The following is a 15013-nucleotide window of genomic DNA, read 5'->3' as shown; positions in this document are numbered from 1 at the left end:
GGTCTGGTTCTACCTTGCCAAAGCAACCATAGGCAGGACTCCAAAGCCAATGAAGCCACAGCAGGCTCATTTTTAAGTTGACAATTTTGCATGACCCACAAAGGATGCTGTAAATACCCAACTGGCTGGTGGTAGAAAAATGGTTCCCCACCCCTGCTTTAAATCACCTCCAGAGTACAGACAACACCCAATATGCAAATGCTAGGTGACTAGTCCTTGTACTGTATAGGAAATACATTGTACTGTACATTAGAAATAAGGACAAGAAGAAAAAGTTTGTATGAGTTCAGTGCAGATGCACTCTTCATTTTGAGGTATTATAGATGCATGGTTGGATGGATCTATAAGAGCAGCAGCCAGGCTCAGCAACAGAAAACACACCCTCCTAACCACTGCTGTGTGTGTCATTTGTCATGTCCATCCACAAAGCTGTACAACCACCACCTCGCGTTCCAGCATCACTTTATTGCCCGCAACTGAAACTGCAACCATGAAACAATGACCATTCTTCTGTGCATGTCGGCATTTCCTGACCTGATGCTGTCCGGAAGAATTTCAACAGCTGTGAACACCACAACGTAAGCCCCATTTCCTCCCCCAGAGCCAGAAAAATGGCAGTAGCCCCAGACCCTACCCGACATTGATCTGCAACCCTGGATCAGAGGGAGGAGAAAAGCCCTTACCTATTGCACCTGGTCAGGGATGCACCCACCCCAGAATCCCTTCTCTCTGGGATGTCGGAGGAGTCTTCAGGCTCATTCAGGGAGTTGCCAGTGCTGTCCAGGTCACTGGGTGTGGCCCGGTCATTGTCCACGTCCAAGTGGATCTGCTTGGGAGAGGATGGGCAGGGAGAAACTGAGTCCAGGGCGGAATCTGAGTCACCCTCGTCAGAAAATTTCTCGGACCATTGGTTCACGATCCGTTGCATCCCCTTCACATGGTAGAGGATGTCGTCCAGTTCGGGGAAGATGTCCTCATTCTCCAGGTCGGCCAGGTCGCCCGAGCTGGAGTAGAGGATGGAGCCTGGCACGTTGTCATAGATACTGAGGCGGCTGCTCATGGAACTGGAGGAATTGCGCCTCTTCAGGTCCTTAGGGCCGTCGTTGCTGTTTTCCCTCCTCAGGCTGAGATGGCCGGGGCCGTGAAAGCTTCCAGTCCTCCAGTTTACAGAGCTGTTACTCCCCGATGGCGAGAAGCTGCCATTGGAGAGGGCCTTGGGGAAGGTGCCTGGCTTGTGGTCCTCTGGGATATAGAACACCGTGTCCTCTGGGTAGCTCTCGCGGTTTTTGAAGTTCTGCTCCATGACGTTGTTGAACGTGGACTGATTGAAAGGATCGAAGCCCTCTAAATACATGCCGACGCGCTTGTTGCAGGCGCTGAGGCTGCGGGTCCTGGTGATGGGGCTGGGTGTGCTCACGGCGCTGCTGGTCTCTGACTGGCTGCTGCTGCTGCTGCTGGTCTGCGTGGAGTTGGAGACGCTCCTCTTTCGTACCATGGGGACGTTGATGTGGTTGCCATTGAGGGCAGAGATCTCCACACAGTTGAGCTGTTTCAGCTTCTCCTCATCCACGCCCTCCTGCAGGATGGGCCCACTGATGATGAGTCCCAGCTTAGAAGGCGCTTTGTGCTTGCTGTGGTGAGAGCCCTTGAGCTTCAAGCTCTCCATGCGCTTCAGCAGGCTCCGCGTCTTGGACTTGGCATTCTTCTCATGGCCCTTCAACCCAAAACTGAAGCTGGACAGTTCCTTGGGCGAGGGCAGGCTGCAGAAGGAGTCGTCATTGCCATTCAAGTTGCCTGAGGAGCAGACGCTGGTGACCGAGTTGGTCCGAGGTGTGGCAGCATCGGCGCTGTGGGGCCCAGGGGTCAGGAGGCTGCTGGTACTGCTGAGGCTGCGAACGGAAGACACCTCTTGGCGCTCGCTGAGGGCGGTCAGCATGCTCTCCTGGCTCGCCGCCGGCTGCAGCTGGGAATCATCTGGAGACCCGGGGATGGGGTCCTGCTTTGGAGAGAAGACATCAAACTCCTCGAGCCGGGACCACCTCTTGCTGTCCCTCTGGAAAGTCCACTTGCCACTTATTGCACAAGGCTCATCTTCATCAGAATCCTCACTCTGTAAAGAAAGAAAGGGGGTACTCAGACTCTGGGACCAGCGGATAATGGGGAGCAGGGGTGAGCAGGGCCCTTACCAGCCCCCTTCCTCTCTTCTTTCTTAAATAACAGAGATGCATTTAAAGTCTCCAATAGGAGAAAAGCCAAGATCAAGTGCTACGGGTTATATAAGAGCTATTTTATGGAAGCTCTGGGATCTATAAGCTGTTCTTTAACTGCATACAGAGGAAAACCTCTGAGATGAGTGAAAATTCCAGGCATGCAAAATATTTTGAACTGGAGTCAGCAACGGGTAGACTCCCTCTGGACGGCCTCCAGCTTTGCTGCCTGTTGACAGTATGTGTTTATATTCCCTTTTGCAATTAAAGAGGTAGCTTTCAAACACTAAGAAATCTCTACCACCCTAAAAATTTACAAGATCTCAAGCAAGATGAGCCACCAACGAATGCTCTCCAGTTCTCCACTTGGTTGCCTCTTACCTGTTTCCTTTTCTCTCCTCCTTCCCACACCAGACATGGGTCTAGAGCCCTTGCCCTAAATGTCCAATGATGTTTCCAACCGAGATATGCTCCAGGCAATTGAGCAAGGCTTCCCCCACAACACCAGCCCGACAGCATGGAGCCTTCGGAAACACGCAGTGACCATTTTTGTTGATGAGACCGATTTATGAGCAGGACTCGAGCACATCCTGTCACAGCCCACTGCACCCTGGTCTTGTGGGTGGGATATCAAAAGGCACAATGCCGTTTGCAGCATCTCTTTCCCACTGGTGTGAACACTATCCCATGACCCATGTTTCACAGGACAGTGAGTAGCCAGCATTCCACGCTGACTTGCTGACCCATCTACACAGCTCAGCAGGTGCTGAGGCTCCAGGTCATTTGTTTAAAAGGTTTAATTCCCCAAGAGAGCAACTCTGTAGAGGTCAAGGGCTCCTGGATAATTAAAAACTGTGTTCTAGGCAGTCAGAAATGTGTTCTTTGACCAAACTTAGTCCTGTTCAATCGGTGACACTTAACTCCCTGGATTGTACCACCCTCTTCTCTGTAGAGTTCATAAAAGTTCCTTGCAGCTCACAGGTCGGCAGGAGGAAGACACCACCCAACTCAGTGAGGTGCCAACACTTGACTTGTTTGGGGCTCCCCCTGCCTCTCAGCCTCACACTCCCTTCCGGCTTCCAACTACTTCTCTTATTCTTCCTCAGTATCCCACAAGCTGCCTTCCCCTTCATCTCTGAGGTCTAAGATGCTGGGACTGGTGTATCCCACAAGCTGCCTTCCCCTCATCTCTATGGCTCTAAGATGCTGGGACTGGTGTACTTTGGAGGACAGAAGAAATGCCTGAAAGCTCTAGTTTTATCTTGTTTAGAGATCCAATAGAATTCCTTCAGCTTCGCCCCAAACCCCCCTTGCATATCAATGAAGATAATTTCTTCAGATGATTTCTTCAAGTCAAACAAAACAAAGCAAAACAAGATAAGAGCCAAACATCAGTGAGTTGGAACCATGGATTCTAACCTTCTCAGGTAGCCTTTGGTAAACCTGATTATAAATGCAGAAGCTTTTGCAATGAAGAATAGTTTGTGAAACACAATCTATTACAAAACACAGAATCCAGCTTTTGGTCTACCCATTCATTTCCTCCCACCCCATCAAGGAATTCGTAATACTCACTCTCTTACGATGAGGACTAATTTCTAGCTTCATCACCGCACACTTGTTTAAAGTATTTAGTCGCCTGTGAGCAAAAACATAACATCAGCCAAGAAAGGAAACCACTGAGGGGTTGATTTTTTTTTTTGCCAAACAACTGACTTTTAATAAGGATTTTTTCCCCTGAATCCATTAATATCCATAATAAAATAAGTAAGTAGAACAGTGCTAAACATTTCCTTAAAAAGTGAATGTTCACTTAAAAACAGCTTTACATTCCTCAAGTTTCTCATTTCTATTTTATTTCTACTATTTTACAGAAAAGGGCACACTGCTGTGCAACTCTCATGCACCCTTCACGCTTCAGGGAATGAATAGCAACTGTCAGGGAGAAAGTGGGTGGTTCCAGTAACCCCCAGATCCAGCCAGGAGGCATCCCTAGGCAGCCCCAACAAACCCACCCCAGCACGACCCCTTGCATAGAAGCAAAACAGTGACACGCAGTCACAGAGCAGGGCTCAGTGTGTTCTCTCTGAAATCTCAAGTTAAAAAGAAACAAGCCATAGTCCTCTAGAATGCCTGTCCCAGAGCAGTCTGTCTGCAATTTCAGAGCGTTCTCCTAGATAGAGGAAACCTGGGTCTTTTTTAATGTCCAATTCTTTGTATAACTTCCTGGACGGGGCTGAATCATGTGTTGTATTGTCACAGCAACAGCACAGATGACTATCCAAAACCTTGGTCACTGTAACTTCAAGGATCACAACCTCAACTGCCTTTAAAAAGAAGCATTTAGGCCGTTCTTTGGACTCGGAGTCATATTCTAACTTTACATACTTTTTTCCCTTAACTCTTGTGAAACAGCAAGGCCAATTTAAAATTAGGGAAATAATTTGGTTTCATTGAAAATGAAATACTTAAAAACAAATCTCATGGGGAAATAATGCAAAAGCTGAAAAAACAAACCCTTGAAATATGCTGGGTTAAATAGGCTGTGAAAGTGTGAATGACAGCCCTGCAGGCCCGATTCTTTCTAACATCTTCCAGATGATCACTGGGCCCTCCTCACGTGAGCCGTTCATGTGTCTGTTTGTTGTCTCCTATCACACACACCCAAACCACCCCAACTCACTTTCCAGATTTTTCCAATATTGCAATTGTTACATCTCTCCACAGGATAGAGTACATTCAACTCACAGGAATTCAAACTGACCAGGAGACTCCTCAAGGCCTTATCTTCCTGATCCTGCTCTTGCAACTTGTCTAACAACTCTGATGCACTAGGATAGAAAGTATTTTTGCCTGCCTGATAAGCCTGCCTTTGATTTCATAGTTGCTATGGTAGCCTGTTTATAGCATAAACAAAGATAACACAGAGCTGAAATATTCATTCTGTCCATGGGGAGGGAAAGAAAACAAATAACCCAGAAGAAGCCCACAGACTTATAAAAATGAGCGCCTATGAGGTTGCTCTCTGAGGGGCATCCATTATGTAAATGACTTTACACCCACAGTGTCTGGGTTCTGAAATGGTTCAAGCTTTAAAGAACGTGAAATGCTTATAGTTGGCCTTGGGTCTGGGTTTCATTAATCAAATCTGTAATCAAATGCCCACTTGACTTCATTTAAGCTTTAAAGGCTGAGTGGTGTTTATAACCAAATTTACTAGGCATGGAGACTTTGGGGGTGGGGGAAGAATGGAGTCAAATGTAAGACTCAGGGGGGCAGCTTTATAAAGGTAAGGGTGATCTTTCTGTGCTGGCAGCACTGGAATAGAAACATGACAATCCTGCAGCCCAAAGTTACTCCCAGGCACTTCCTGTGGCTTTCATTTGTCCCCTAGGAGCTACCAAAAGTGCCCTCTATGGGATCTTATTATCTACTGACAGATGGTACAGACATTAAATAAGAGCTCTAGGGAGCAACTAGGTTGATCTCATAGAAACAGAGGAGACAGTGATTAGCTGGGAAGGAGAGAGGCAGCCAGGTGGAGGGGTGGACAGCTGGTTGTTAGGCCCAGAAGTAGGGGGTGCAGGCTCTGGTGCCGCGTAGCACAGAAGGGTGACTACAGTTAACATGAACTGATTGTATATTTAGAAAAACCAAGAAGCTGTGTTTGAAGTGATGCATATGCTACGTACTCTATATATGCTAAGTTGATCATCACACATTGTACACATGTCGAAACTACACCAGCTTCCATAAACATGCATGATTATGATATGCTTATTAAAAATGGAAAACAAAACGTTCCAGCCTGAACAGTCAGGCAGGGTCTGAGTCTGGTGCTATGCTTGGTACCTGACCTGCCCTGCCTCATCTTCATCCTCTCAGATGCCTGAGAACATAGATGCAATCCACCTTCCTTTTTGACACGAAAAACAGAGGCTGACAGAGGTCACACACCTTCTCCAAGGTCACTCCACAAAAACACAGTGTCTCTGACAAACAAAATATGAAGGTACAGCACAAATTCCGTAAACAATGCCCACGCATCTTCGGTGAACCTTCCGGAAGACATTTTCTGCATTCCTTTCTAGAATACTTGATCAGTAATAAACAGTCTCAACCCAACTCCTGAGACTCACTCCTGGGAAGTGACTGAAAGGCTGGTGTGTCCAGAAGCTGTGGCCTTTCCCAGCCTCCCGGGGCCTGCTCAGGGCTCAGCTGCAGAGGAATGTGCCCCTCTTATCTCTTGCTCTGAAGAGGGAGGGAGCCCAATGATGGGCTAGCAAAGGTTTGTGTTTTGCTGCACGTTGCTGCACATACCCTGATAAAAAGCATGGCAGGCAGATCTGGGCCCCATCCTATTTCTACCCCCCACCCCCAAAAAGAGTGGGAAAGGGAAAAAGAAGGAGAAAGGAAAAACTATTTTGTGATAGGATCTGACAAATAAAAGTTGCTCCAGTTCTTAGAGATACTTTCCTGGAATTAGTACAACTGGTTTAAAAAAAGGACTAGTTTCCCTTTTACCAGAACAGAAATCATATCAAAGTTAAAATCTACCATAAGGAGGTTTGCTTTATATAAGTTAAGTGTTTCAAGGAATGCCTTGTTGTTTTTACAAGGAACATGGTGAAGATGAGAGTGTTTGTGTATTTATTTTTTCATTATACAATTACCACTACGGAAATGGGCAATTCGGGATGATTTTTCCAAAGCTACAGAAAGACAACCGCTTGCATAATATACCTATATATGCTTCAGAACAAGATAATCTCTTCTCCAGGATTAATACTTAGTATAACTTAGCTATAATCTTGCTTTATCTTGGTTGGATTATATAGCACAGCAACAAGACTGGGACAAAAGCCAGCTTCTCCAAAAAAAAACATACATAGGTGCCTACAACATGACCATGTAGGTTAGTAACCTAAACCCAAAAAACCTAGCAGTCCCACAATTACAAATTTTGGTCATTATCAATACTTACATTTAAGACAGTATCAAATAACTTCTTCAAACAATTCCTATACAATCTACAAACCTCTCGTTCTAAGTAGAAAATGTTAAAATAGATCAGGCTCCTGTTAGTTTCTGATCAAAGGAACTATGAGATATGCAAAATGTTTTTAACTTAGCAAGATGCCATCGCGTACATGCGAACACCGTTTGGAAAATGCAGGCATTGAGTTTTGAATCCTGGCTGCTCCAGTTGTGATCCAGCTCCCTTCTAATGAGCCTGGGAGAGCAGCGCAACATGTTGCAGGTGCAAGTGCTCGGTTCCTACCACCCAATGTGGCAACTCCAGCTCCTGGTTTCTGGCTTTGACCTGGCCCCCCTGAAGTCACTGTAGCCATTTGGGGAGTGAACAAGGAGCTGTCTCTCTCTCCCTCTGTCCTGCCACTGTAACGCTGCCTTTCCAATAAATAGCTAAATCTTAAAAATAAATTAATTAAAAAAAAATCTTAAGCAGCAGCACAGCCAAGGGCAGAGAGAACAGTTGGCACAGGAGTGATTAGCATCTCATCATTACAGCCAGCCTCCCAGCTAAGCTGCTGACCACGCAAAGCAGTCCAAAGAAGGGTCACAGGGTTCCCAACTTTTCCTTCTTTGAAATCTGTATGGGCCTCTCACAGGGAGGAGTCAGCTCCATGAAAAGTCTACTCAGGTGAGCCTGCAGGTCACAGCCCTTGGGGTTCCTACTACAATCCAGCTGGGGGTTGTTACTGTGAATTCTGAAGATTCTTCAAAAAGAAAGAAACCCTAAGGCTTTCAGGACACACTCTGAATGAGCCTAATAATTCAGCTTTTGCAGCATTGGCATCTCTCCCTGTCCTTGCTTGTCTAAGTGAAGACAAGGTTGCATATTTAGAACGCACTGCAGAGCCCGCAGACAGGTCGAGGCCCACTGTCCTTCATGCTTCTCCCAAAGATCCAGAGCACAGGTTGTTTCCCAGACCACACTGAACCACAGCTCCCGTGCAGATGTATTGCTCCTCTCCAGAAAACTGATATTCAAAATTAAAAACCAAAACAACGCCGCCCCCTAGCCCCCCCAAAAATCCCAACCAACCGCAACCCAGTATACAAGAATCCAGTCATGACCCCTGGGGCTGAAATGCTGTCCTGACGCTTTCATGACCCAGGAATTCCTAAGCTGTGTGGCTGCTCAGAAGGCCCATCTCCTAAATCGCTAAAAATGTGTGAAATGGACAATTTAATGCAAGCCTCAAATAGTTACGCAGTTGCATCTTACAAGGGACCTCATCCAACTGCATTCTCCTCTGTGTTGAATTAAAAACAAATCAATTTTACACAGCTAAGCAGTAAACCATTAAAAAAATGTCTGGAGTCGTTCATATTCCAGATACTGACTTCTTCCTGCATTGGTGACATTTTTTCATTCCAGATGACACAGCTATGATATTACACAATGAAAGCACAGGACTCAGAATCAGATTTCTTTCAGGAAATGTGCACAAACCCTGGGCTTTTTTTTTAAGACAGTGCTGAACTGAATGTGAAAAGTGGCCTTCAAAGATGCCACTTCGAGAGTAACTTTAAAAGTTCATGGAAAATGATATTAACAGATGAGTCCATATAAAAAGAAAATCCAAAACCCACAAGTAGTTTTTTTCTTACTATACATTTTTCATGACATTTTTTATACCAAGTTTAACTCCACTTTTCCATGAATTTTATGAATTACCCCAACACTACATGTCATTCCACCTTAGTGATTTTTTTCACATTAAATATTGTAAATTAACAGAAAATTTAAGTGTATAGTCAAATCAACACGTGAATTTTCTCTGTGAATAATTTTTGCCAAATTTAACTTTAAAGCTGTTAGGGTTTTGAGAAAAATGACAAAGGATGAACAGCTTAAAATGAATAAAAACGTCATGCAGAGTTTGAGAGGATTATCAGTGTCCCATCATCGCCTGCCTCGGGTTTTATTACTTCCACTTCACCAGGAGCTGCTCCTCAGCTCCAGCAAGGAGACTTTCTGACAGCTTTATTCTCATGTCACATCAGTGCTCATTTACTGCCTGTCTCCTGTAGGTTAAAGACGGTGCTGAGCTCTTTTATGGCCATATTTAATCCTTTTGTTACTATTTTATTCCTCAGCAAAGTCAAGAGGTTCCAAGGCTTCTTTCTTGGAATTCAGATGGTCCTAACTCCAAGACTCAAACTTATCATAAACCCCACCTTGATTTATACCCCCCTGAATGTGTTACTTCCTTTTATAATAGCAGCAGTTCCCACTCTGTGAAAGAATCTGGCTGGGGCCATGTGGGCAAAATTTTTTTTAAAAGATTAATTTTATTCTGATTGAAAACTCAGATATATAGAGAGGAGGAGAGACAGAGAGGAAGATCTTCCATCTGCTGATTCACTCCCCAAGTGACTGCAACGGCCGGTGTTGAGCCTATCCAAAGCCAGGAACCAGAAGCCTCTTCCAGGTTTCCCAAGTGGGTTCAGTTTCCCAAGGCTTTGGCCCATCCTCAACTGCTTTCCCAGGCCACAAGTAGGGAGCTGGATGGGAAGTGGGGCCACTGGGATTAAAATCTGTGTCCATATAGGATTCTGGTGCATGCAAGGTGTGGACTTTAGCCCCTAGGCTACTGTGCTGGGTCCCCATGTGGGCAATTCTTTTACCTTTTACAAAACCCTATTCCAAGTTTCCAAACTTTCTGATGGCTAACCTGATTCAACAATCACCTGGTACCAAACGCAGATCCTACTATTGGAGGATCTCGTGGATCAGATGGATGCTGTCTTCATGCCAATACCAAGAAAAAGGAGTTCATTTTAAATTAAAAGGTTCTTGATTTTCAGTAAATCATTGTCTCATTTGCTAATCAAAGGCCTGCATAATCAGAATGCAGGCAAACAAACCTTAGTAATATATTCTAGTCTCATAAGAAGATGAAAATACTCCCAGGATATCCATTTACCTGCACAGGGCTTCAATAGCATCTCTGTCCAGAAAGTCATGTTCTCTTTTCACCAAGGTAATGTCAATGGGGAAGAGGAGATCTGGAAGAAGAACAGACACAGTTATCTGTCTTAAACTAGTAGAGTTTCGTAACGCTAAAGGAGACTTTCAAAGCAAGATATTCAGGTCCTACTGATACATGGGTGACCTCATTTCCTATGAAAGTCTATAGGAGAAAAAGACATGCAAGACACTTCAGTATGAGGGCCCTAAAACAAGAGTGCCCACCAAAGTGAAACTCAAATATTGGTTTTTGTCAGAGAGAAATTTTGAACAAAAAGGGAACAGGAAATGAACCCTGATTACAAATTATAACTTGAGCTAGAAGGATGTTACCTATTTTTTTTATACTGTGTATGCTTGTGTTTGTTAACATGTCACATGTGATCAGGAAAGAAAGAGGTCCCGGGTGACAGTGGAGGGAAAGGCGGGGAGGAACTGGGCTAAGGAAACATCTAGAGACCAAAGGCAAGTAGTAGTCAAAGGAATCCAAGCCATTTACCTGACATGGAGAGCTAAAGATAACTGAGATAGGCTCTTCTTAAACAAATACTAGCACTTCAAGCTGGCTTCCCAGGAACTGATATAACTCACCCTAAAACAAAGGGCTAGCTTTAAAGTGCAGTAGAAGAAACAAGAGCACCCCAAGTCCCTTAACTTGTCAAGAAGTCGATGCTTTCTCAACATTGAAAAGGGTGACTTAGAACTGAAAAAGGAAGATGACATGAATTCCACAGAAAACTCCCTTGCTCTGTATGGTCTATTGATGACATGAATTCCACAGAAAACCCCTGTTCTCTACACAGTCTAGAGGTTCCCTCATAGATAAACATATCCAAGAAAGGTACAGAGAGGTGAAGAGCACCCAGCCCCTCTATGGAAAATTACAACAGCTCTGAGAATGCCAGCAGGTCAAGTCCAGTTATCACCCTCCTTGGAGATCCACCTTTAAGGGTTAAATAAATGGCCCAATGCCTCCGCAATGTCAAGATTAAGGTCTCCTTTGTGCAAATGTGATTAGGAATGGAGTAGTGGGAATGTGGGGGGAGCAAACAGCAGAAAACCAGGAATACCATAATCTAAAAAAAAAAAAAAATCCCCCGGCCTTTTAAAGGGCCATGCTGGAACCAACAGGGCTGGGTGTTCATTGGAGAGGCAAGTAGTAAGCAGTGTTCTGGTTCTTGAGCTGAGTCCATAGTGCAGGACTGTTACTAAGGGCTCTCATTACCAATAAGGGATCGCTGGTTTTCCAAAAGGGTACTGAACTCATTTCTTTGTAACTAATTTTCCAGAGAAAATACTTAGGTGTCTTTTTCCCACCATGTTGACAACTATTGTAATGAACACCATCATAATGGATGTTGATTGGCAGTCTGCTCTTCTTTCTGAAGGCTGGATACTGATACCTGAAGGAAATTATAGGCAGACTCATAAAGTATAGCCGGAGTCCATGAATGTAGGAAGAAATACATGGAACTTAGTCTTGCAGCATTCTATTTCTTCACTAATATGCAGAGAGTCTCTTTCAGTCAAATGATTAGTAGCAATGGTTTAGTGGAAATAAAATAAGAGCCTGATAGCGAGAATCAACCACTTGTCATGGGAAGCAATGCAGACAGGAAAGCCACTGAAGGATGTGACACCATATTTCACATGTAACAGACAGCAAAAACTCTAGTACAGTCATGCGCTGCTTAAAGATGCTTAGGTCAGTAACGGACCACACAGATGATAATAATGTCTGCAAAGCAGCTTAATGATGCGTTCCTCAGAGACTAGCCTGGTAGTTCAGAAATGAGTGACTATAGTAACAGAGGTGCTATTATTAACTAAATAATTTATATACAAAAATGCATATATGTGAACTTTCACTTAGTGAGGTACAGAGAAACAGAGGGAAAAAAAAAATCTGTCTTCTGCTGAGTCATTTCCCATCTAACCACAACAACCTGGGTTAGGTTAGAGCAAAGCCAGGAGCCTGGAAAGCAGAGTGCCATCAGCGTCTGCCTTGGAGTGGCAGGGGCCGGGGCGCCTGCTTTCTCCCAGGCTCTGCATTAGCAGCAAGCTGGGATGCAAACCCAGTCAGCAGTCAGACCAGGAACATTCTTAACACTCAGAGCATCACAACCAACCTTACATATGTACTAAAAAGTTCACGTTTGTGAGGAAGCAACTGCATTATTTCTAATTTAGTAAACTGTGAGTTGCATTTTACATTGCTTTTCTGATCCAAATTCACTTTGTAATTCTGTTCTTAGAAATCCGGCAGGGATTAAACATCAGTGAGGAATGAAATGAGTGATTTATTTGCCTAGTTTTTTTTTTTTTTAAATAAAGATTGTCTCTGAAGAAAAGACAGTTTCCTGAGGTACAGAAGGTGTTCTCAGAAGCTAACTTTGAGCTTAGACTTCAAGGCAGGAAGTGTAAATTGCCAAGAACCAAAATAAAGTTCAACAGGAAGACAAGGAATGTGTGGGCTGGTGTGGTGCGCAGGCACTCATCCTGAGCACAGGGGCGGGACGCCCGGGGCCGAGCGACTCCTGGAACGTCATGTCTACCTAGCACAGGCTAGGCTTCAAAGGACTTGTCTCCACATAAAGGGGGACCGGCCCCCAATATCACTTGTGAAAATGTAGTTTGCATTTTAGCAATAGGGACAAGGGCTGAGCAAACACACATCACAAGAAAGTGCCACTGGCAGCAAACCAACACCAAAAATGGACATAGTTGAAGGAAATGTGATTTCTAAGCAGAAGAACAAAGGGACAGCCCCTTCAGTGGCCCTGCAAAGGTAATTATCTTTTCCTGTCTCCAGTGGAGCTGCGAATTGAAAATCTAACAGAATAAAGGTCGGTTTGCCTTCTCCCAAGCCATTTAACACGTGGGAAACCCTTCAAAGGCGAGATGAGCAAGATAAAGCATGAGATGAACCAAATACCTATATAAAAAGGCAAGAAAAAGAAACAGTATTTTCTGAAACAGAGAAGTACTAAGATATTTTATGCCATCTCACATGTGAATAAATCAGAATTCATCTCCATGGAAAATAAACGGTCAGTCCAGCTTATGAGGAGAAAGATCAGGCATGGAAAACTAGGAACCATTCCGCTGCTCACCCTGCCTGAAAATGACCAGCTCAGTTATATGATTTCATAAAGAACATAACAAAACCTTTATTTTAAGCCAACAGTTTATCCCTCTGAACATGCACAGAGCACAGCACACACTCCCCACCCAGGGTAATGCTGTACTCTTCATCATTCATCACAGCATCCAGTGGTTCCAGCTCCACTGACGAGAAAACGAGATAAAATTCCTTCCCAATTCTTGATCTTTTTTAAAAGGCAGATATTTCTTTAATAAATCAAATGCAAAGAAAAATAACAATATTTACCAAAATTCAACCTAATGAAAGTGAAACAGCTAATTACAAAATTAGGGGAGAGGGGCTACCTGTAACTCAACCAACAGAAACAGCTGTCATAAATCACTGAAAAAACAACAGCCAACTCACAAGTAAAACAGGCCAGAGACATGTCCCCGGGAAGCAGGCACCAATGGCCAAACGAATCAACGGGTTGGGATGCAGAAGTCACATGCATATGTTACCCTCGTACAGGCAACAATACAAGTCTGAGAGTGTATATGGACATACATACATAGTATATACGTTACTGGTGAGATAAAAAATCAGCCTGAGCACTTGGAAAAACCTACATTATAAAACTGACCATCTGTATTACTTCTCATTCATCTACTCTATTGGTGGTAGGTATGCAAGGCAAAGTATTCCATACACATTGCAAGAGATAGGTGCAAGAGTACTTGAAATATGAAAAGTAGATCAGAGAAGGCTGAAAGAGAATGACCTGTGTGTGGTTCCATGCAAGGGAGTGCTAACACGTTAGGGGTCAGTCAATGCAAATGAACTACAGGCACGTACAGCAAAGAAGGATCTTAGAATACTGAGTGAAAAGATAAAATCCCACCAAGATTACACGCAGCCCAAGACCCTTTTCACAAAAGTGCAAAATGCCCTAAAATGTACTTTTTAGCAAATACACTTGTTTTCAAGACACAGAGAGCAGGAATTCGATAGAGGCTTCAGGATGCTGGCTGCTTTCTGAGAAGCAACAGAATGGGGAAGCAGGTGGGTGTGCTATTCTAAGAATCTTAGCTTCTGTATGGATGTGGGGGGGCTTACCAGATAATTTTTAAATGAAATATTCAAATAACTCATAGAGTGGTCTGAAAGCACGTCGCTGATCTCAACAGTATTCAAGGACTAAGAATTAAATTTAAAAAGTTTAAAAAAGAACTAAGAATGATGATGGTGCCGAGATTCACACGAGGCAGTCTCCACTCACCTTCATACAGCTGTGCATACTGGGGGAAACCAGTCGCCCGTAGCCAATCACAAGCTTCCTTGGCTTCAATTTCTGGAACAGAACAGATGGAAGGCAAAAACCGTTAGCCATGAGTATTTCACCAAGCTTCTTTTCCTTAAGACACTTTGATTTTGTTAAGGACAAAACATGACTTCAGCAGAAAAGTTGGTTTAAAAAACTCCACTGAATTCAAATGATCTAAACTTGCATGCATCATTTCAGACTTTGAAAGTGTACATGATACATCTTTCTCACACACACACACACACACACACCCCCCAAATGAGGTCCAAGCAGCAAATGACTCCGCAGCTGCTTCTGAAATGCACCGTCACATGATTATGAAAATGGGTGTAACAAGTGTATTGAAGAGGGAGTAAGTGGTCTAACCTGCTTTTAATTTTCACTTCAACAAATGGTAA

The 15013-nt window shown here is 44.0% G+C and overlaps 1 protein-coding gene across 2 annotated transcripts in view; it reads right to left on the bottom strand.

Moving 5' to 3' along the window:
• DLC1 (DLC1 Rho GTPase activating protein) overlaps positions 1–15013 on the bottom strand; it is a 397667-nt gene that overhangs the window by 13942 nt on the left and 368712 nt on the right. For both annotated transcript variants that reach the window (XM_040965990.1, XM_040965991.1), the window contains 4 exons: positions 14571–14642; positions 10163–10244; positions 3783–3846; positions 684–2110 (listed from right to left, as the gene is read on the bottom strand). In XM_040965990.1, the coding sequence (XP_040821924.1) occupies positions 684–2110; positions 3783–3846; positions 10163–10244; positions 14571–14642 (1645 nt within the window). The remainder of the gene's footprint in view (positions 1–683; positions 2111–3782; positions 3847–10162; positions 10245–14570; positions 14643–15013) is intronic.

The sequence above is a fragment of the Ochotona curzoniae genome, unplaced genomic scaffold, assembly GCF_017591425.1.
Source record: "Ochotona curzoniae isolate NIBS_2020 unplaced genomic scaffold, NIBS_Ocur_1.0 scaffold_4505, whole genome shotgun sequence".
NCBI classification, from domain to species: domain Eukaryota; kingdom Metazoa; phylum Chordata; class Mammalia; order Lagomorpha; family Ochotonidae; genus Ochotona; species Ochotona curzoniae.
Note: the sequence above shows the minus strand (reverse complement) of the source record. Positions and strands in the feature narration are given on the sequence as shown.